Raw genomic sequence first — 24,284 nt, 5'->3', positions numbered from 1 at the left:
ATATACACAACCAAAATATTATATATATTTACATATATTACTCAATATATGGAAAGCGGCAATTACTGATGTATTATCCCATATATTGCAATATATTATGTCAAGTTAATAACACGTTAACGCAAAAAAAAATTAACGGCACTAATTATTTTAACGCAATTAACGCATATTTTTTTTCCTCGCCCGCCACATAGTTCCAGAGCGCATCGAGTTTAAAATACCATCTACAAGCTGATGCTGACAGCCCCGCTCCTGCCGCCCGCTTGTGGCAGACCCTCTATAGATGAGAGTAACACCTACGTCACTTCCGGGCAAAAATTACGGCCCCGTCCACTTTTGGGGGAAAACAACGCTGTCATTTCAATGGCGGTCAATACAAATTCTGAAGTTTTTTGCCCATCCGATAAATTTTTGGGGAAAACCGTGGATTTTTGGATCTTCAAAGAGCTCGATTACGATGGCCAGTCAGGCAAACAATTACATTCGATCATTGGTAATCGACAATCGGTCTTGATATATGGTTAAATTAAAATCAGTAGGCGAGGATGTAATTTCTCCAGCTGTTACTCTCATGAGTGAGGCGAAACATAATAGTTTTATCATGCCAAAAAGCTGCTGTGTCGTTTATTGCACCTCAAACATTAAAACAAATCCAGAGTTACGTGTTTCTGTACTTCCTCTAAGAAGAAAGGACAGTAACAGAAGATTTCTGTGGCCTTAGGCTTGATCGCCATTCAAATGACAGCCGTTGTTTCCCCCAAAAGTGGGCGGGGCCGTAAAGTGACGTAGATGTTACGGCCCATCTACACTACAGGCATGAAAAAATCTTGAAGCTGGGCGTGTCTGAAGCTTGGCGATTTTTTGCGAGCAACCAATCACATGAATCTCCCGCCCCCGACATACAGAGCAATAGCAATGTTAAAACGAAGTAAACTGGATATAAACTCTCCAAACAGGCGAAAAAACTATCAGTTTCACCCACTGTCTCTGCCACCTCCCTCCATGCCTGGTTCCTCCGGTTTGTATCCCGGTAAATAGTTCCGGTCGTAAAGAACCGGGTGATTTGCTACCGTAATATCTCGTTTGGAATATGAGGAAATGAACTGCGGTCTGGCTCTCCCAGCTTGCACGCGGTTGGATTGGCTGAGCTTGCACTGGCGGGATTTGCATAAACGGAATTTGATTGGCTGATGCCAAGCATCGAGCCTCAAAAGTTGAACATTGTTCAACTTTTGATGCCGATAGATGCTCGTGATGCTTGCAAAGCCATGCCATGCTCCCCACAATGCAGTTCGGCGAAGATTCAAAATCTTCTACGTCACCCCATTCAAGTGAATGGGCGAAGCGTTGAAAGCATTTTTTGATGCCTGTAGTGTAGACGTACCGTTACTCTCATCTATGAAAATAAATAGCCTACTGCTATATTTAACCATATATCGAGCCCGATCGTCGATTTCTAATGGCTTAATGCAATTGTTTGCCTGACTGGCCATTGTAATCGGGCTCTTTGAAGATCCAAAAATCTCCGGTTTTCTTACATTTCTGATCCGATTGGCAAACACTTCAGAATTTGTATTGACCGCCGTTCAACTGACAGCATTGTTTTCCCCCAAAAGTGGGCGGAGCCGTTATTTTTGCAAGGAAGTGACGCATTTGTTACTCTCATCTATGGACAGACCACACTTCCACGCTCACCGGCAGGCACCGACTGGCCATCGGGAGGACCGGGAGGGTGTGTGTTTGTGTGGCGCGAGAGAGAGACCTTACGTGTATTGTTGTTGTTGTTAGCATCTGGTGCTAGCTAGCTGCGCTAACGGATATAAGGAGCTGTTTAAATGAAAACAGAGGAGCGACATTTCGCCACAACTGCGCCGAGCACTTGACTTTATGCAGGTAGCCAGACAGTGGGACATTGTATGAGAAGTCAGCACACTCAGCACGGATAGTGCGCGTAACATGATTGCAGCATCCAGGTAGCTCCCGTTCGAGCATATGCCTTGAGTTGCACATAGCTCCAACGATCCATCACACACACACACACACACACACACACACACACACACACACACACACACACACACACACACACACACACACACACACACACACACACACACACACCACACACACACACCATTTGTATTGTATTATTGTATGATAGAGGTTCCAGGTTGAATTGAGGCGAATATTTGTCATGTTCAGAGGTTGTTGTGTTTAATATTCTTGAGAATATTTGTCATTGTTCAAATGATAATAAACATTAGCATAAAGCATATTTGTCCACTCATATGTTGATAAGAGTATTAAAAACTTGAAAAATATTCCTCGAAGGTACATTTAGAACAGATCAAAAATGTGCGATTAATTTGCGATTAATCGCGATTAACTATGTAATATATTAACACAATATATTATTCTATATATCTTCAATATATTTTGTAGATATTAATAAATATGTTTTACATGTTGATTATTAATCAGTATCAGTTGGTGTAGCCAACAGCAAGATTTCCTTTATTAAATCTTTTCAATCAACCACTAAATCAGAAAACAAAATAATGCAATATATTGACAGTTAATATATGGGGAAATATATTTTCTTTGCGTAAGGGAAGAAACATTTACAATTTACATTTACGCTCAAAACCAGGAGGGCTTGGCGCATGGGCAATTCATTTACAGTCTCGACTGATCTGACTGCAGCTGAGCTGCAACTATAGCGCTTGTGACTACTGTGGGAGGGCAGAGGGGCTCACGACAACACCCGCGGCTCGTTAACTGCGGAACAATACGTGAGTCTCCAAACACCAGAAAAGTCCCTAATAACAGCATTACAAGTCGTTAGATTAGTCGTTAGTTGCTTTTGACAAAAATAAGTAGCCGGAGGGTTTGGAAAGCCGCCGAATTTAACGACAAAGTCGTCCAGTTGGCAACACCGGGCCGCGCCTTACGTTATTCCAACCCAGTTTAGATTTAACCACGCCCACTTCCGCATTACAAAGGATCGACGTAGCTCTACGTAGACACGGCACACCCGCGAAATCTGAATCTGACAATGAATCTGACAAGCAAAATACCGTCCTTATAAACGCTGCATAATATCATAGACTGTATGCATAATATACAATATCTTTGTCAAGATGACTGACGACCACACTTATGCAGTGCTGAGGTAATGTTAATTCATCATTTAATATTAATTCCTGATGGATATAAGAGGGATACATTAGCAAACATCTGTATATATAGCCTATATATAATGTTTCGTTTTTTTGTTTGTCATGTAACATGTTAACGTTTATTTAATATTTTATAGACATTTATAATATGTTATAAATGTCTATTTTAACATTAATATATATATATATGTTTATAAATGAATAAATGTGTGTAGGCCTATATATATATAAAATAGTATCATTAAATAATGCCAATACTTACACCAGCTGAGATGATAAAACACCAGTAAACATCTGTGTATAAATGAATAAATACATGTGTGAGTACATATAAGTGTGTGTTTATATATATATATGTTTATAAATGAATAAATGTGTGTAGCCATATATATATATATAAAATAGTATCATTAAATAATGCTAATACTTAGAGTGTGTGTTTATATATATATATGTTTATAAATGAATAAATGTGTGTAGGCCTATATATATATATATATATATATATATATATATATATATATATAAAATAGTATCATTAAATAATGCCAATACTTACACCAGCTGAGATGATAAAACACCAGTAAGACAAAAAACAACTATTCCTGCTTTACCGCGACCGCTATGGCTATAACTGCCGAAGATGAAGTCTATGAAGCTAAAGCTACGTTCACGCGTAATGCGGAAGTGGCGTGGTTAAATCTAAACTGGGTTGGAATAACGATAGACGCCACCGGGCCGTGGGAAGAGAGCAAACAAAGCTCCATCACCAATCTATATATCTCATCATTTGGCTCCTCCTCTTCAATGGCGGCTGGCAACGCAGGGGGACCTCCCACCTCGGTCTTCTATGTCCGATATCGCTTAAAAATGAGGATTTAGACGTATAACTCCACACGCCTTTTCTCCTCATATTCTCTTTCATTACTTTTTATTTAATGCATTATAACGGCTGTAATCGTTATTTACGTAAAAGCGGAAGTTAACCCTTTCAAGCATGAATTATGAAAGCTCACTCAAGTGTTTTTATTGCTCTTGGGGCATTAAAAACAAGATTTTAACTTAGTTTTTTTTATCTCGTTTTTTTAAATTTAGAAAAAAAATGTTTTATGCATTAAATTCTAAACTGAAAACTTGGAAAAAATTATAATTTAAAGATGTGCAAACTTAAAATCACATTATAATAACTTAAGTATATTGATGTGAATTTTTTAGTGTGTGCGAAGTGCGCCCCGCCAATTTGTTTCTATGTGTCTGTCAGCACAAGAAAGGCTCTTGAGGCCTAGTACCAGAGCCGGTTCTAGCCAATTTGCTGCCCTAGGCGAGATTTTATATATAAAGAATAAATGAAAAATCTCTACAAAAGACAAATACACTACAAAAACAGAAACTTATTGACATAGGTCATATACGTCAAAATGGCTTCAAATGTATTCAGTATTGTATGAACATGTTTTAATTGGGGGGTGGACGTCACATCCTCTAGGGGGGTCCGGGGCCGGGAAGATTTTTGAACATTTTAAAGTAAAATGCTTCAATCTGGTGCACTTTGAGCACACAATTACTAGAGACCTGATCTAGGGGATACAACTCTAAAACACCCATATGAAAAAGATCAGTTTATATTTTAATAATCAAATAAGTATGTGAACATAACCAATAACCTACCATAGCCAATGATAAATAAATGTAACTTATTTCATTTTTGTTTTTCATTTATATCTTATTTTACCTGTTAATATTTATTAATTTATGCATATTTTTGGATCTCACCAACTTTAAACGATATTTTTTGGTTTACTGTCCTATAGTATAGGCTACATTGAAATGATTTCAAACCTGTTTTTATTTATCCTAATAATTATAAAGAAGTGCCTTGGAAATATGTGTTTACATAATTTGTAAACACACATTTGTTTGAGACCCACTGAGATAACACTTCTGCCAAGGCTTCAAAAGTTGAACATTGCTCAACTTTTGCAGCGAGCCACACCAGCAAAGCTCCGCTTCGCTTCCCACAATGCAGTTTGGCGAAAAGTGACGTCACCCCATTCAAAGTGAATGGTGAAGCTTTCAACGCACGCCGCTGTATGGACGTCCCGTCAGAGAGTCAGAGAGCCTCTCACGGCCCCTACACACGGCGGCGTGCGTTGCCGCTTCTGCCCATTCACTTTGAATGGGGTGACGTCACGATTCGCCGAACTGCATTGTGGGAGCAAAGCGTAGCTTCTCTCGCGGTGCTCGCTGCAAAAGTAGAGCAATGTTCTACTTTTGCCGCTTCGACGGAGGCGTCAGCCAATCGAATCATATACCAGTGCAAGCTCTAGCCAACCAAACCGCATGCTTGTGTGTCTGGGGCGGGAGATTCATGTGATTGGTTGTTGGTTGAGTTTCAGCCCCCCCCGCCAGCAAGCGACAATGCACGCCGCAGTGTGTAGGGGCCGTCAGTCTGACAGGAAAGCTCTCCTCCACCATGGTTGTAGAAACATCTACTTCTTATATCCGTTAGCGCAGCTAGCACCAGATGTATGGGATTAGTTTTGTATCATAAAAATAAAGCAACACTTTCTCAGTATAAAGCAAAACTATGAGTTTAAAAGAAAAAGAAAATTTAAAAAATAAAACTAAATTGCAAACAAATAATTTGTGTAATTGTGGCATACAGAGCCATCAGTGGGTTGATATACCTACATTATTAGTAATTACATGTTTAACATGATTTGCATTTAGTACAGCTTATGTTCACAGTGTGGTGAGAATTGTCTGTGTGTTTTCTGATAAGGAATGGTTGGTTTATTGTTTGAAAAATGTCGTGTTATCTAGCAGTATGTAGTGTCTAACTCCGACCAGCAGAGGGCGCGTTCGCTACACTGTGTTCGGGGACAAAGAGAAGTCTCGCGTGAATACATTCAGAGAACGTAAACACACACTTGAGTGAAGTCAGGGTGTGTGTGTGTAGCGAACTGTGATAATAAGATACATATTTTTGCTCTTTGCAGGTAAGAACGGAGAGTTGGAATTGTGTAATTGATGGGTGAATATGTTATGTGTGAGTTTATGATCCCGGTTGGACTTTATGTAGTAGTGTTTATGAACGTTACTTGTTCAGCAAACGTAACGTATTGAAAATGGCTAGCCATTAGTTAGCACTGGTGGCCTGGTTAGCTTGAGCGAGCGTGAGCCGGGAGAGTAGAACTATGAGCCGGTCTAAAGAGCCCGGACTGCTCGTGTATAGTTAGTAGATAAATAAATAAATAAGTTAAAAGAGATAAATAATTGATTTGGTTAATGTGACAATGTTCGGTAGACATGATTGGCTGACTGTGTACCGGAGCAACAAATTGATATTGAATGTACAAGATGAAACTGGTCTGGAATAGCAATACAATAGACATGATTATTGTTTGGATGTTGATGCAGATGTTCATTATGTTTCTGTGTTAGTATAGTGAATACGTTGAGAGAACGTAAACACACACTTGAGTGAAGTCACGGTGTGTGTGTGTGTGTGTGTGTGTGTGTGTGTGTGTGTGTGTGTGTGTGTGTGTGTGTGTGTGTGTGTGTGTGTGTGTGTGTGTGTGTGTGTGTGTGTGTGTGTGTGTGTGTGTGTGTGTGTGTGTGTGTGTGTGTGTGTGTGTGTGTGTGTGTGTGTGTGTGTGTGTGTGTGTGTGTGTGTGTGTGTGTGCGTGTGCGCGCGCGCGTGTGTGGCGAACTGTGATAATAAGATACGTATTTTTGCTCTTTGCAGAACAAAATAAAAGACTTTCAAATTAAATGTGTAGTGGAGGGCTACCTCACTCTGTACCAAGCTACATATTTTGGTAGCAGAGGATGGTTAGATTCAGCCCCACGCCCAGCCGCATAGAAGCATAGACGGACGAGCAGAGGAGGACCATGGAGGAAGCAAGGGACGAAGTAAACAGGATACTGCTGACGCTGGAGGAGAGGGAGCTCATTTCCCTGTGTGAGCATCTAAAGTGTAACGCACCTGTTGGGGGGTTTGCCAGCAAAACAAGACGCACCCTCAACAGGTTGGTGGAGACAACGTTAGATGAAATCGAGGAGGATGAAGAGTCCGCAGAGTCGTATCAGCAGTATCTGCAGCATGTGCTGTCCTACCTGGCCTCTCTGAAGCCGACACCAGGGGAAACTGAGGCTGAGATTGTAATTCAGGAGACAAGTGAGTTAGAGAAGTTGAAAATGCAGTACCAGAAGTTACAGCAGCAGATGGAAGAGGAAATCGGGGCGTTGGAGGAAAAGATCAAGCGGAAGACACAATAAGCAGGAGGAGACACGAGCAGCAGGAGGAGTCACAAGCAGCAGGAGGAGACACTGCGCCTGCCAGCGTGACCGCAAAGGTAGAGGACACAAGGACTGCCACCACAGCACCAATCAGACTGCCCGAGGTGACGCTGAGGCGGGAGTTCCGGATAATTGGACAGATTGGTGAAGCGGGGCAAAAGGACAAATTGTCCTACACAAGCCTCATCAACCCGATCGAGTCTGGACAGCGGAAAGGACATGGAGAAGCGGAGATCATTGAAGCAGTCACACGTGCTGTGAGCCCAGGTCTTCATCTGTGAGAGATGTTGGAAATAAAGCGAGAGCTGACGCTGCACACCCTCAAGACCATACTCAAGGGTTACTACAAAGTGGACTTCTCCTCCGACCTACTGCATCGCCTGATGAACATGACAAAAGATCCAAAAGAGACAGCGCATAATTTCTTATTCAGAGCAATAGAACTGAAAGAGAAGCTAATGAGTAAAGCCAGTGATGATGATGCAGGTGAGGAAGGTGAGCAGTTTAGCCCAGCGCTAATTCATAAAGAATTCCTCCGCTCCATAGAGATTGGTCTCTACAGTGATGCAGTTAAGTTCCAGTTCAAGCTGTATCTCAGTGACCGTACTGTCACAGATGAGGTGTTAATTGAGCGAATCAGTGAGGCTGCAAACTTAGAACAAGAAAGACAAATAAAACTGAGAAAGTTAGTCATAAACAAGCCCCCAAGAGTCAGTGAAGTGCAGGCGGAGACGTATCCACCTGACGCCTCAGCGGCAGCAGTTGACACTGTTACTCACCGTGAAGCAGGGGGAAAGAGTAAGAAAAGTCAGGGACCCAAGACAGAGACAGACCCAATAGGAGCGCTCAGGGCGGAGGTTCTAGAAATTAAGAAGTTGATGTTACAGACAGTGGAGGCCACACAAGCTAGACCGACAGAGAAAACGTTCACACCCAGCTGTAGTCGGCCCAGGGGTTGTAGGGCGTGTCAGGAAGCTCAGATAGGTGACTCCTGCAGACTTTGCTTTAAGTGTGGGCAAGAGGGGCATCTCTCCAGAGGATGTCGATGGGCCAGAGAGCAGCAGGGAAACGAGACCCGGCTGCCGAGCCGGGACCCTCGGTAGCCCGTGAATCATCCAGTCTCAACATGCAGCAACCTGTCCCCCCTCCCGCACCGCCTCAAATCTCATCAGTCAACTACCTCCCACCACGACGCAAGGAAAAACTCATCAAGTTGATTTCGAAGAGACACACTGTCCATACTGCACACTGGATACGTTCCAGTAGTAGCATTATGGGACTCAGGCGCGCAGGCGACCATCATGAATGAAGAATGGAGAAAGCTGCACTTACCACACAGCACGGTGCGACCTCTCAGTGAATTGTTAGGCTCAGACATTTTGTTGGGAGTGGTAGCCAACCAGACAGAGATTCCCTTCATGGGCTGGGTGGAGGTAGAGTTTAGACTAGGGAAAGAATCCGCCAGGACAAAGCCACTTCTAGTACCTATTTTAGTGTCAAGTGACCCACACGTAGCAGCGGAGCCCATTATTGGCTACAACGTGATAGAGGAAATAACAGGAGAGGGTAGTCAGAAAACAAAGACAGAGACCATCCATACTGTGTGTCAAGCCTTCCAGATAACAGTCAAGACAGCACAAGCAGTGCTTCAGCTTATCCATGCCCCTATTAGTGAGGAAGGTGTAGGAATGGTACACACAGGAAAAAGAACAATCACTCTGGGCGCTGAACAGATCACCACAGTGTATGTTAATGTCAACACTGGGGCTCAGTATCATGGCCAAGACCTGCTTCTAGTCCCAAGTGAAGAGCCGACATTGCCAGAGGGGGTGGTGATAGAGGAGGGTTTAGTCAGGGTCCCCAGAAAAAGGTCAGGTTATGTACCAGTCCCCATCGCCAACACAAACAAATACAGTGTAACCCTGACTCAGCGCACTGTTGTTGGTCACCTGCAAACAGTCAAAACCGCCTATGTTGCCAGTGTTGAGCAGATAACCGGAGGAGAGGGATTAAAATCACCAACTAACACCGCATCAGCCCCAGGTGACAACTCAAAAAAACATAAACCCGCCTGGTGGGACCCTCCGGTCGACCTTAGTCACTTAAACGAGGAGCAAAAGAGGATCACAAAACAGCTGCTGAGAGAGGAGTGTCACGCGTTCGCATACGATGATGACGACATCGGCTCAATCCCCTCACTGAAACTCCACATCACGCTGCACGACACCACCCCAGTAAGAAAAACGTACATGGCAGTCCCAAAGCCCACCAGGAGGTGAAAGAGTATATCCAGGATTTATTGAATCGGGGCTGGATTACTCCTTCACACTCTCCGTACGCCACACCGGTCGTGTGCGTATGGAAGAAGGATGAGACTTTAAGACTGTGTTGTGACTACAGAGAACTGAACAAAAAGTCAGTCCCTGATCGCCACCCCATACCCAGAATCCAAGACATGCTGGACTTCCTCACTGGCAGCTCCTGATTCTCTGTACTGGACCAGGGGAAGGCCTATCATCAGGGGTCCCTGGACAAGGAGAGCCAGCCCCTGACAGCTTTCATAACCCCCTGGGGTCTGTACCAGTGGGTCCGAATCCCGTTCGGGTTGAGTGCGGCGCCCGCGGAATTCCAGAGGTACATGGAAGATTGTTTGCGTGGCTTGAGAGATGAAATATGTCAACTGTATCTGGACGACAATCTGGTCCATAGCTCCAGCTTTGAGGACCAGTTGGGCACCTGAGAACTGTGTTACAGAGATATCAGGGGCACGGGGTTAAACTCAGCCCCCGCAAGTGTGAGGTGTTGAAGAGAACAATGAGATTTCTGGGACGGATGGTGTCTGGACAGGGCTACACTATGGACCCATCTCAGGTGGCTCCAGTCCAAGCCTTAAAGGAGAAAGGACCTACAACAGTGAGAGAGCTGAGAAGAGTAATGGGATTCCTCTCATACTACCGAACATACATCCCAAACTTCTCCAGAATAGCCCAGCCTCTCTACCAGCTGCTCTCAACAACACCTGATCAAATTAAGAGAGAGAAGGTCAGGGCCACTACCAGGAAGAAAGGGAACCTCCCACCTAACACTCCTATATAATGGACAGATAACCACCAAAGGACATTGAACTCTCTCATAGACAAGCTTGTAGAGCCTCCCCTTCTTGGGTACCCAGAGATGACCCAACCATTCGTTCTCCACACAGACACATCCCAGGAGGGGTTGGGAGCAGTACTGTATCAGAGACAGAATGGTAAGATGGTAGTTATAGGCTATGGTTCCAGGACTCTAACACCACCGGAAAAGAACTATCACATGCACTCGGGAAAATTAGAGTTTTAGCACTAAAATGGGCAATATGTGAACAGTTTCGGGATTATCTTTATCATGCCCCACACTTTGTAGTATATACAGATAACAATCCCTTAACCTATATCCTCTCAACAGCTAAGCTTAATGCTAAAGGTCATAGGTGGGTGGGGGAGATGTCCGAGTTTGACTTTTCCATTAAGTATAGGCTGGTAAAGACCAACGCAGATGCGGATGGCCTATCCCGCATGCCATTAGACATTAATGCGTTCATGACACAGTGTACAGAGGAGGTGGGTCAAGAGGTGTTCAGTGCAGCAGTGCAGGGAGTCAGTGTGCAGGGAGACACCCCCTCGGTCTGGGTAGCAACAGTCCCCATAGAGACACTAGACTTAGTGAGAGATGTGAGTGCACACCCTCGATCCAAGTCCCTGACACCAGAACAGATACGAGACAGTCAGGAGAGAGATCCTGTCATAGGCCAAGTTCTGCATTATAAGAGGGACAATCAGCACCCGTCAAGGGGAGCTCTGAAAGCAGAACCGGCAGACGTCAGAGTATTAATGAGACAGTGGGCAAAGTTGAATGTCAATGAGGAGGGAATTCTCTTTAGGAAAGTAGGAGATAAACAACAGCTTATCCTCCCAAAAGAAAAGAAAAGAACGGAGAGTTGGAATTGTGTAATTGATGGCTGAATATAGTATGTGTGAGTTTATGATGCCGGTTGGACTTTATGTAGTAGTGTTTATGAACGTTACTTGTTCAGCAAACGTAACATTTTGAAAATGGCTAGCCAGTAGTTAGCACTGGTGGCCTGGTTAGCTTGAGCGAGTATGAGGCGGGAGAGTAGAACTATGAGCCGGTCTAAAGAGCCCGGACTGCTCGTGTATAGTTAATAGATAAATAAATAAATAAGTTAAAAGAGATACATAATTGATTTGGTTAATGTGACAATGTTCGGTAGACATGATTGGCTGACTGTGTATCGGAGCAACAAATTGATATTGAATGTACAAGATGAAACTGGTCTGGAATAGCAATGCAATAGACATGATTATTGTTTGGATGTTGATGCAGATGTTCATTATGTTTCTGTGTTAGTATAGTGAATACGTTGCGAGAACGTAAGCACACACTTGAGTGAAGTCTGTGTGTGTGTGTGTGTGTGTGTGTGTGTGTGTGTGTGTGTGTGTGTGTGTGTGTGTGTGTGTGTGTGTGTGTGTGTGTGTGTGTGTGTGTGTGTGTGTGTGTGTGTGTGTGTGTGTGTGTGTGTGTGTGTGTGTGTGTGTGTGTGTGTGTGTGTGTGTGTGTGTGTGTGTGTGTGTGTGTGTGTGTGTGTGTGTGTGGCGAACTGTGATAATAAGATACATATTTTTGCTCTTTGCAGAACAAAATAAAAGACTTTCAAATTAAATGTGTAGTGGAGGGCTACTTCACTCTAATAATAATAATAATAATAATAATAAATGGGATTTATATAGCGCTTTTCTAGACCCAAAGACGCTTTACATTATGAGTCAGGTCGACAAACAAAACAAAACAAGAACAAAAACACAAACAAAAAAAACAACAAAACAAAAACAGAAAAGCAGTCAGGAGGATGTTGGTTCAGAGGGGGGAGGGGCGGGTTTAAGGATAAGCAGAGTTGAAGAGGTGGGTTTTGAGACGGGACTGGAACAGGGTGAGGGAATCAGACTCACGGAGGTCTTGGGGGAGGGAGTTCCAGAGCTTCGGGGCTGCCACAGAGAAGGCTCTGTCCCCGAAGCTCCGGAGTTTGGCCTTGGGGATTGAGAGCAAACCGGCTGAGGTGGATCTGAGGGAATGGGGTGGTTGGTAGAGGATGAAGAGGTCAGTGAGGTAGGGGGGGGCCAGATGGTGGAGGGCTTTATAGGTGAGGACCAGGAGTTTGTAGTGAATGCGGTGTGAGACGGGAAGCCAGTGGAGTTCTTTGAGGACCGGGGTGATGTGATGCCATGATTTGGTGTGGGTGAGGAGTCTGGCGGCTGCGTTCTGGACACGCTGGAGTCTGTTGAGGGATGTTGTGCTGATGCCGAAGAGGAGTGAGTTGCAATAGTCAAGGCGGGAGCAGATGAAGGCGTGAATGAGTCGCTCAGCTGCAGGGCGGGTGAGAGAGGGACGGAGTTTGGCGATATTGCGGAGGTGGAAAAATTAGGTTTTTACAACTTGGCGGATGTGGGGGTCGAGGGAGAGGGTGGGGTCGAATATCACGCCAAGGTTGCATGCCTGGGTGGAGGGGGAAACAGGGGTGCCATCGATGGTGAGTGTCAGATTGGGGGTTTTGCTGAGGGTGGATTTGGAGCCGATGAGGAGGAGTTCAGTTTTATTGCTGTTGAGTTTGAGGAAGTTGTGTTGCATCCAGGATTTTATTGCAGTCAGACAGGATTCGATGTGTGTGAGAGGGGGGTTGTGGGGGGATTTGGTGCTGAGGTAGATCTGTGTGTCGTCAGCATAGCAGTGAAAGTCCAGGTTGTGATGGCGGAGAATCTGACCAAGGGGGAGGATGTAGATGATGAAGAGGAGGGGGCCGAGTACTGAACCTTGGGGAACACCTTGGGTGACTGAAGCTGTGGTAGAGGAGTGATTGTTGAGGGAGATGAAGTGGGATCTGTCGGAGAGGTAGGACTGGAGCCACCTGAGTACAGTACCTTCGATACCGATATCCCGGAGTCGGGTAAGCAGGATGGTGTGGCTCACGGTATCGAAGGCTGCACTCAGGTCAAGGAGGATGAGGATGTTGAGGGAACCGGTGTCAGCAGAGGTGAGGAGGGAATTGAGGACTTTGATGAGTACTCTGTACCACGCTACATAATCATGTAAACTAGAAGTATTTTTTCTTTGTTTTAACATAGGTTTTTGTTTGCAGTTCTTGTTTCTCAATGATCAGACTTTTGCTCTCGCTGCAGCACTCTCATTTGCACTCCTTCACTTTTTGTTTGAGATTGTGACACAAACCTCCCAGGTGGGCGGGACTTTCAGGGGTGCGTCCCCATTGGCTACTCAGTTTTTGAGTGACAGCCCAGTCCTCCAGCGATTGTACAGTGCAGGCAGCTGTGGTGCGGTAGCTGATAGTGATGGGATTTATGGCTCTTTGAAGGGAGCCGGATCTTATGGCTCTGTTCCTTTCAAAGAGCCGTTCAAAAGAGCCGTTTTTTAAAAGGGGCGGGGTTACTAGGTTTATCTGCGAAATAATCACCAGGATAATGATTGACTGTTTCGCCAGACCTAATGTCAATAATCTGCATTGTAAACATGACACAAGGTGGCGCCATATTTATGTCAGTGAATGTACTTTGAATTTACCCTCTGTATGTGTTGAGTAAATAAAGTTGCCTTGCCTTGAATGAAATTCATGCTACTCTTAATATTAGATACTGTGTTTTTAAGTGGCGTACGAGATTATTTGTTGACCCTACTTTAAAGGATATTTTGCCTTTACAAATGGTGCGCTTTATCACTGCCTGGGTTTTGGTTGAAGTGCATCCAACTGCGTTTTTCCAACCCCATCTCACTCATCGTGCTGAAACCTGGTATTCACTCTCTGTCCTAAACGGCTTGTTGGAGCTCGCCCCCTTGTACCGTAGATGTTGATAAAGTTAATATTACCGACGTTAGATTAACGTCCCTGTAGCTTCTTATTGCACTAAGAAGTTTATTGCACTGTATATATATATATATATATATATATATATATATATATATATATGCTAAATGAAGCTCTGTTGCTTGGATATCACTAGATCCTGTTACAGCGTAATATAAGTAACGATTGATGTTTACATTAGCATAATTACTAGCTAGCTGCTAGCTGCTAACTGCCGCCTCGTTAATATCAAATCCATCATAATAACTAATCATTACCATGCTGTCATGAACGCGCGGTGCTGTTACGTGTACGCAAATTGACGTGCTTGATGTGAATGAGCATTTTGGTTAAAGTTGCGCATGCGCTATGAGCGCACATACGGGTACTTCTCAGGCATGCCGGGTAATCTGTGACGTTTCGCTCTCTCAAAAGTTGGGCCATTTTATCATCATGCGCCAATGTGCAGCTCTCATAGGAATGAATGAGGCCCCGCCTCCCACGCTGTATCCAGTTCTTATTATACATCCATGTGAGGAGCAGACAGGGCTTCCGTGTCGGAGATAGATACAGTCGGAGTAGGGGCGGGTCTTCACAGAATACGTTTTGGGGAACAAAATCAAGCTTTTTAAAAGGCGAGTGGATTTTGGCATGCAGTGAGTGCGGACAAACGATTGAACGATAACAAGAACGGCTCTCACCAAGTACGACTCGGTTCCCCTCGTTCATACCATAGGTTCATACCAAAGAGTAGTGATGGCGAGATGAAGCCTTATGAAGTTTTGAAGCTTTCCAGCCAATTGGTTCGCAAAAGGGTTCCTCTCATGAGGCTTCATCATGGGCTTCATTTGAACACAAACCCCCTGTTGGTCAAAGTGTGTAAAACAGGCAGATTGGACATCTCAACAGTGTGCTGTATCTCATACCGAGTTCCCAATGAGTAAAGCCTTAGAATAACTCTAAACAACGAACATAAAATCATATGTTCATGTTAACAATGTTGTTTTTATTCCAGTTGATTGTGATTGAAAAGCCTAAGGAGGCTGGTAAACATTGCAAAGAGGGATTTGTATTCCTTAGTAATATTCATAAACTTAACCATGTTGTAGCCTGAGAAAGGCTAAACCATATCAAAGAATATCTTTATTAACTACATTATCTCATTTAGATGTAGCTTTTATAAACAACAAAAAAGACGTATTGACGAGTCGTTGAACCAGGCAGGGACCCTACGGTCGTGAGTCAACAGCTTTCCAGCTGAGCCACAGCACACACACGCTGAATCTCCCTGAAAACACTGTAAGATATTTATTCCTGTATTTATTCATTTATTTATTCATGTTTTTATTCCTACATTTATTTATGCTTGTATCTATTTATACTTATGACATGTTCCGACCTCTATATAAGTGGGGTTCTGAGCTCTTTTAATTCCATCGTGTCACCAGCGGGCCCGGGTACAGGAGGGGTAATATGGTTCTTATTATGTCACCATGGGTATTATGAGCGTTGTGGTTCAACGGTTCAACCGATCTGAATCGCTTCCTGAAGCAGTTACGTGATATCGACAGGCAGCGAGGCTTCGTTTGTCATCGATGACGTCACTGGCCCAAAACGATACAAGCCTTGATACATGCTTCACAAAAAGCTTCGGGGATTACTCGACACACGCTCCGAAGCCTCGACGCAATACGTAACATCACTACAAAAGAGCCGTTCAAAAGAATCGGCTCGTTCGCGACCGACACATCACTAGTAGCTGAGAGCAACCTGATCTCACCAGAATGCGTGACTCCACCAGGACTCCTTAAAACCGCATTGCGTGGTGGAGTCACGAACTTTGCTACCTTTACGTGTCTGCACCACGCAAACAACCCCAATAGACGCTTTCACACTGCAGTACTTTTCCCACAAAGGTTTATGAGAACTTAGTTCATCAGAACTCTTTAGTTCTGATGAACTAAGTACAGATCGCGTTCACACCGGAATAAGTCCCTGGGGGTGGATTAGGCAAATGAAGCCGCTGACGTCACTTCTTCTTCTTCTGCTTTGGGTTTACTGGCAGGCCGCAAACAACTTCACGCCTTATACTGCCACCCGAAGTCCCCGGCCGGAAGTCCCCGGAGTTGGGGACTGGCTTCAGTCACAGCTGCTGGGACTCCCAGCAGCTTCTACTGAAGCCTTCCGAGTAAATCGCCAGAACGCCGACACCTCCTCATCTCCACCGCTCCCATGTTTTATTTTGTTTTGCCATAAGTTAGTCTCTCTGCGTTTCTGCGCTGGGCTAATGCTAATAATGCTAATGCTAGGATAATAAAATGACGGCTTCACCAAACTGTTTTTGAGTTTTACGGGGCGTGGTTTGCAATCCGCCCAGCCAATTAGAAATAGGAACCTTTTTCTCCCACGAAAGTCCCTGCTCTCTAGCAGGGACGGAAAAGGGGGTAAAAAGGTTCTCATGAACTAATTTTAGTTCCGGCTCTTTTTGGTGTGAACGCGACATTTCGGAACTATATCGGAACTAAAGTGGGAAAAGTACTGTGGTGTGAACGCGGCTGATGTAAAGTGAATGAGGCTCCTTTGTCGTGGTGCACACACACATTTCAAAACGTCCAGCATTGAGCTTTTATTCTATAAAACGTTTTTAAAATCTACTTTATAGCTTGTAGTAACTCACGAGAGGCTTCTTTTATTTTATTTGTATTCATAATCATTTGTATTTTTCGTCAGAATGTATTATGGCAACCCAGCTGTCTCCTAAAAATGACGTTCCCACAGAACTAAACTGCATTCTCAATTAGGTTTAGCAAGAAACTTATTTTCTCCCACGTTACGTTCGTTATGAACGTATCTTAAATACGTTTATTTTCTATCTTCTAGAAACATATTTTCTCCCACATTACGTTTCTTATGAATGTGGCGGCGCTAGGGGGTGGCTACTTGGGCTCAAGCCCCGGATGTTTTCTGAAAAGCCCCGGATGTTTCACTTAAAAAAAGAAAAAGAAAAAAGAAAATATATATATTTTTTAAAACGTCTCGGGAGTAATGTGCAGTACCGGAGTCCACCATAGAGGCAGCCGCTGCGGGACAGTAGCCTGCGTACTGCGTAACCTTCCCTGCCCTCAAGAAGAAGTGATCCTTCCTAGTGCCCATCGCCATATGGCTCTGCCAGTGCCTGACAAGTTTTAAGCTAATAGCCTATAAAGTTATTTTCATTGAAAAAGGCGCCACAAGCTGCAGCAGCAGCAGTAGTATCAGCAGCTGACAACAATCTCATCACCAGTCGTGAAGAAATGGATAATGTTTCAGGTTTGTGAATCTAATGGTGATATCTGCAGTCTGGCTTACTGAGTAAGAAGTGAAAAAGAGTGATGTAATGTTAATATTATAGCTAGTAAACATGGAGTAACCACACTAATTATACCCTTATATTTTAGTACGTATACAGTAGGGATATGCATCTCCATCACCGAGGCCGATGCGATGCGCATCTCGATACGTTGCCACGATACGATACATTAACGATACCTTTGAAACACCAGGCGATGCGATACGATACGATTCACCCCTGTTGCGATACAGTTCGATACGATTTGATTCAACATTATGCGATTCGGGGCGATACGATGCGATTCAACACGATGCAAAAATAATGATACTTCAATATGGTACGACAGAGGATTTTTGTTTTATTCCTTATATGCAGCAAATCATACATTAACAAAAAAGTGCTTTACATATTTGGTAGTGCACATCCCATCATGCCGTTTATTTGTTTACCTTTAAAAGCTCTCCAGAGTACAGTACGATTGTATAACACCTCACAGTTAAACAATTTAAGGATGCATTGCTCATGATTAACAATGTGCAAATAACAGCTACCATAGAGCAATGCCCATACAGCTGCAAGCCTGATGTGCTTAACACTCAGAGGCCAACTCACCAGTGAGCAGAAAGCAGTGGTTTCTATCTGAACAATAAAGAAAACAAATAACCTTTCACAAACAGGTATTTCATAACTGCTTACAGTAAGGAAGACATTTAAATTATTATTGGCCGTCACAGGCTGCTGTAAGCTAAACACCTCTCTCTGACAGAACACCTCACTGAGTGATTTAACTCATATGTCTCACTTTCAGGTTTCTCTTTTCAGCCGCAGACCCCACGTCGCATCTTTATGTGCGTCGCTAAGTTCCTCGTACTACTTGTGTACTTTAAAGCGGCTCGGCATCGTTAACAATTTGCGAGTGATTTTTCAAGTTGACCGTCTGTAGTAATAGTGCCGCGCACATATACCATCAGGACGTTGCTGATGGGGTGCGGCTGCGGAGTGATACTGTGTGTATGCAAGTCCGCATCTAGGACGGATCTATGTATCATGGCTGTAGACCTGTTAAGTAATAAAGATACCTCATACAAAGGTCTACGGATACCTTATTACTCTCTATGACCTGCGGTCAACTATATAGCATAAATGACTTTCTTGAACAATCCGAAGTGTTGCCAAACGTTTGTAGGTATTTTTCGGTGCGCTGTGTTTCTCTTTCTCCTCAACTTCCGTGTGTGTTGATAACTGAGACTCTCGTTCTCCGTAGTGGCGAAGCAAATATCAAAGATCGTCTCTGCTGAGCGTTGACAAGATGAGGGGATTTTATATGAATTAATCGTTTTTTTACCGATGCAAAGACGCTACGCAATCGATGCATCGCGAGTTCAACCCGGTTCAACCCAAACTGTAGCCGATGTGCACTCTTTCAACCGGTGCACTCGCATCTTGAACGTTTATGCCGGTGCACCGATGCGAATCGGTGAATCTTAACATCTCTAGTATACAGAACATGACTAAAAATTATCCTAAGATGTAACGTTAACCCTTCATACCTCAGTCTACCTTTAAGACACTAAAATAACGTATTCCAATTTTTATATTGTTTTGGAATTATACCGGCTCTCGTTTCAGTACACTTAACAACGGAACCATAGCAACGGAACTGACAGGCAACCCTCTGAATCAGACTCTGATTGGCTGTGACTGCATCCATTCAGAGTGTCCGATTCAGAAACGTGACTCCTACACTCTTTACGTCACAAACAAAGATGGTGGATGAGAATAGATCTATAAAACGATAAGCAATGCGCCAGAACCAAGGTGAGACTATCCGCATCCTTTAAAACTCTACGCACATTCGTTTCACCGAAATAAGTAAACGACTGTATTTGAGTGAGTTAAGGCATTAGTTTGCTTCATTAAAGGATGTTAATGAATAAGTGTTCTCCAGTGCCTTTTGTCTGCTTAAAGGTATTATTAAGGTAGGGTTAATGTTGCTCTCAAAGTGCACCAGATTTATGCTTTTAACTTCAATATTTAAAAAAAAATAGTAATATTAATTATATAATGTTACCTAATTTACTTATATTAGTAATATATATTTTTTTAAAACGAAAACGTCTTTTAAAACTACAATTCCCAGTAGAGACGTGCCATAGAGAACATGTTGCGAAACACAATAGTCAGCATGTTCCGGGGGGGCGTTACGGCCCGTCTACACTACAGGCATGAAAAAATCTTGAAGCTGGGCGTGTCTGAAGCTTGGCGATTTTTTGCGAGCAACCAATCACATCAATCTCCCGCCCCCGACATACAAAGCAATAGCAATGTTAAAACGAAGTAAACTGGATATAAACTCTCCAAACAGGCGAAAAAACTATCAGTTCCCTCCATGCCTGGTTCCTCCGGTTTGTATCCCGGTAAATAGTTCCGGTCGTAAAGAACCGGGTGATTTGCTAACGTAATATCTCGTTTGGAATATGAGGAAATGAACTGCGGTCTGGCTCTCCCAGCTTGCACGCGGTTTGATTGGCTGCGCTTGCACTGGCGGGATTTGCATAAACGGGATTTGATTGGCTGATGCCAAGCATCGAGCCTCATTGTTCAACTTTTGATGCCGATAGATGCTCGTGATGCTTGCAAAGCCATGCCATGCTCCCCACAATGCAGTTCGGCGAAGATTAAAAATCTCCTAGGTCACCCCATTCAAGTGAATGGGCGAAGCGTTGAAAGCATTTTTCGATGCCTGTAGTGTAGACGGGCCGTTAGAGTCCAGTTTTGAATAGTCTGCCGTGGTTTCGTTCCATTTCAAAGAGCTTGACGCTCGGCGTAACATTGGCGCACTGCCACACCAACATCCAATTCCAGAGTTTGAAGATTAATCACGGGGTTTGTCAACAGGACTGTAGTCCCAAACGACAGCTGGGGATTATGGGTAGTGTAGTGTCTTCGGCCATCCTAAACTGAATTTGTTTTCGGATATCATATCGCATTAACAACACCACATCTGGCGTCACAGAGATCTTCTGTTACTGTCCTTTCTTCTTAGAGGAAGTACAGAAACACATAACTCTGGATTTTTTTTTATGTTTGAGGTGCAATAAACGACACGGCAGCTTTTTGGCATGTTAAAACTATTATTTTCTGCCTCGCTCATGAGAGTAACAGCTGGCGAAATTACAGCCTCGCCTACTGATTTCAAATGTGTGCTCTAAAATGATATTTATAAATGACTATTATCATTATTATAAGCAAGACAATAAATGGCTAAGATATGTAGAAAATAAACGTATTTAAGATACGTTCATAAGAAACGTAACGTGGGAGAAAATATGTTTCTAGAAGATAAACGTATTTGGGATACGTTCATAACGAACTTAACGTGGGAGAAAATACGTTTCTTGCTAAACCTAATTGAGAATGCAGTTTAGTTCTGTGGGAACGTCATTTTTAGGAGACAGCTGGGTTGCCATAATACATTCTGACGAAAAATACAAATGATTATGAATACAAATAAAATAAAAGAAGCCTCCCGTGAGTTACTACAAGCTCTAAAGTAGATTTTAAAAACGTTTTATAGAATAAAAGCTCACTGCTGGACGTTGTAGAAATGCGTGTGTGCACCACGACAAAGGAGCCTCATTCACTTTACATTGGGGTTGTTTGCGTGGTGCAGACACGTAACTGTAGCAAAGTTCGTGACTCCACCACGCAATGTGGCGTTAAGGAGTCGTGGTGGAGTCACGCATTCTGGTGAGACCAGGTTGTATCGACAGGCAGCGAGGCTTCGTTTGTCATCGATGACGTCACTGGCCCAAAACGATACAAGCCTTGATACATGCTTCACAAAAAGCTTCGGGGATTACTCGACACACGCTCCGAAGCCTCGGCGCAATACGTAGCATCACTACCAAAGAGCCGTTCAAACGAATCGGCTCGTTCACGACCGACACATCACTAGTAGCCAGTGTTGGGCAAGTTACTTTTAAAAAGTAACTAGTAATAGTTATAGTTACTGCTCTCAAAAAGTAACTAGTTACTTTATTAGTTACTAAGTTATAAAAGTAACTTGTAACAAGTTACTTTACTTTACTTTCAAAATAATAACAATAAAAATACAAGTTGTTGTGTTGTTCTGTGGCACAGTAAGAGAAAAGACAACTCCCCATCATTGTAGCAATTATCGTTATGAAATGTAGTGGAACAATAAAACAGAAAAGATATGTTTAGACATCTTTATTGTAGCCTCAACAATCAAGTTCTAATTAGTGCACTTGTAGTCAGTGTTGGGACTAACGCGTTAGTAGTGGTTATATCTCCAAGTTGCAAATGCGCTGCTGCTCTCGCTGATACTTGTGTGTGTGTGTGTGTGTGTGTGTGTGTGTGTGTGTGTGTGTGTGTGTGTGTGTGTGTGTGTGTGTGTGTGTGTGTGTGTGTGTGTGTGTGTGTGTGTGTGTGTGTGTGTGTGTGTGTGTGTGTGTGTGTGTGTGTGTGTGTGTGTGTGTGTGTGTGTGTGTGTGTGTGTGTGTGTGTGTGTGTGTGTGTGTGTGTGTGTGTGTGTTAGCATTAGCAAGTGTTCATGTGTGTGTGTATTTTCCCCATAAGGCAAGACCCGCCCAACTCTATCTCCGATTGGCTTACCCTGAAATGTTACCCCGCGTTAACCAATCATCACTCCTCTCTGGTCACTTTCACTTTTCCATGGTACTGTGAGAGGACATCACTGTATTTGCCTGTAAATTACATCGGCAGGGAGATTCGGTTCAGTTCCATCACATAATGTAACGTAAGGCAGTAACGCACCCATTTAAATCACAGTAACTATAACGGCTTTACTTAATGGGAATAGGTAACTAGTTGCGTTACAGTATGGCGTTATCCCCAACACTGCTAGTAGCTGAGCGTGGACAGAAGACCCCCAGAAGAACCAGCATTTCAATTATTATAATACTACAAGTGAAAATGTATGTAAGTATTGATCATTTGTGTTGTTTGTGCTGTACTACAGTATATGGTCTGTTTCTTTATTGTGTTAAGTGAGAAGTAAAGCTGTGCTATGAAAGTTAGCTTTTGCTACCTTTAGATCCATAACAATGCAAGCGTAGCCTAACAGTTAGCTACATAGCTAGCAGTGAGTGAGCGTTCAGACACCAGCGCATACACTCAAACGGACTCGTGTGCCTGACTCTACCAACAGGCTTTCATGAGATATGCAAGTATAAGCCATCATAGCTTATTTTATTCATATTAACACGCTAATTTGATGTGAAAATCAATGGAGGCTGAGTTAACTTTGTAGGAAAACCTACCGCCCATGAATGTCCCTGAGCTGTGTTTTATTTGTTAACTTCATATTTTTCATTTCCTAAAACATTTATTTTCCTCTCATGTTAACAGAGTGGATCATTGAGACAGCGTGGTGTCCAGAGGTCTTATCCCGTTTTCCCACTTCCTCTGAGGGGACAGCACGGAGGGGGGGCATGAAGAAAGACCTGCACCTGCTTCATCCACGCTGGCGTTGCTGTTATCACTGGCTCAGTGTCATTTCATTTGACCAAATGTCTTTACATATACATTTAATAGATTTCATTATTATCCACCTTTTTGATAGATTTCATTATTATCCACCTTTTTGTTTTATGTCCTTTCATTTAAAACTTTCTTTGAGACTTCATCTTCTGGTTCAAATTTCAATAAATGTAATTTGTATAATCACAATTTTATCTTCTACATGAAAATGTTGGAGATTCCGTTTAAATCTGTTGATTATTCATATCTTCCTCAGGAAGAGTATGTCGAATTTTTAATGTAAATTTATATCATTTTCTCACAAGATATAGAATGAGACAACACAGTTTTAAGTTTAAAGAGTGTGTTGGGGCGCCACTGATGGGTATCAAAGCTGTCCGGTCCCACATGCTAAGTGCTAGCCAGAAAGTCGCGACGTTTAAGTCTCCCGATGGCCAATCCGTGCCTCCCCTGACTGCACATTACTGACACACCGCTGCAGTGCAGACTCTCTGCACGGAGGAGCCACAGAGCAGCAGCGGAGTCCGGGCGATGCTGCTCCTCCAAGGAAGAGACACACGTTCACTTAGCCAAAAAAACTATATCCGGGCAGAGATCTGCTATTTTAAAGTAAAGTCAACACATATCAACCCTAAATATAGTCTATATTAAGAACTAGAAAAGTCTTAACATATAAATTGGGCCGGACACCCCCAGCCCAATTTAAACCCTGGGTATTTGTGAGGGAGCTCCTATATGGCATTACCCCACTGAAGCTCACCAAAGTTTAATACAGTATATTTCATAGTTCAAAGTTTTGTCAAATGTTTTTTTAATCGGTCAAATACTGGTTTCTGAGGAGTTTTACAGGAATGAAAGAGCACAAAGTGTGTCTACAGAAGCAAAAAAGCAGCGTACTGCATTAAACCTGACCATGACAGAGAGGTTGAAGTTCATGTGGAGAGGAGGCTTCAGTAGTCTGTCTGTTGTATCTCTTGGGAACAATGCCTAAATAAAATACTTGCTAATGGTTTCTTTTTCTAATAAACCTTGCATTGGG

The 24,284-nt window shown here is 43.2% G+C and overlaps 1 protein-coding gene across 1 annotated transcript; it reads left to right on the top strand.

Moving 5' to 3' along the window:
* The first annotated feature begins 6,104 nt into the window (after positions 1-6,104).
* On the top strand, positions 6,105-11,937 carry LOC307044983 (uncharacterized protein). Its single transcript, XM_079690443.1, has 2 exons — positions 6,105-6,178; positions 6,928-11,937. Exon 2 carries the CDS (start codon positions 8,783-8,785, stop codon positions 9,758-9,760), a length of 978 nt encoding a protein of 325 aa, XP_079546569.1. The 5' UTR covers positions 6,105-6,178; positions 6,928-8,782; the 3' UTR covers positions 9,761-11,937.
* The last annotated feature ends 12,347 nt before the right edge of the window (positions 11,938-24,284 follow it).

The sequence above is a fragment of the Notothenia rossii genome (assembly GCF_949606895.1).
Source record: "Notothenia rossii genome assembly, chromosome: 6".
NCBI lineage: Eukaryota > Metazoa > Chordata > Actinopteri > Perciformes > Nototheniidae > Notothenia > Notothenia rossii.
This window is presented reverse-complemented; position numbering and strand designations above follow the sequence as displayed.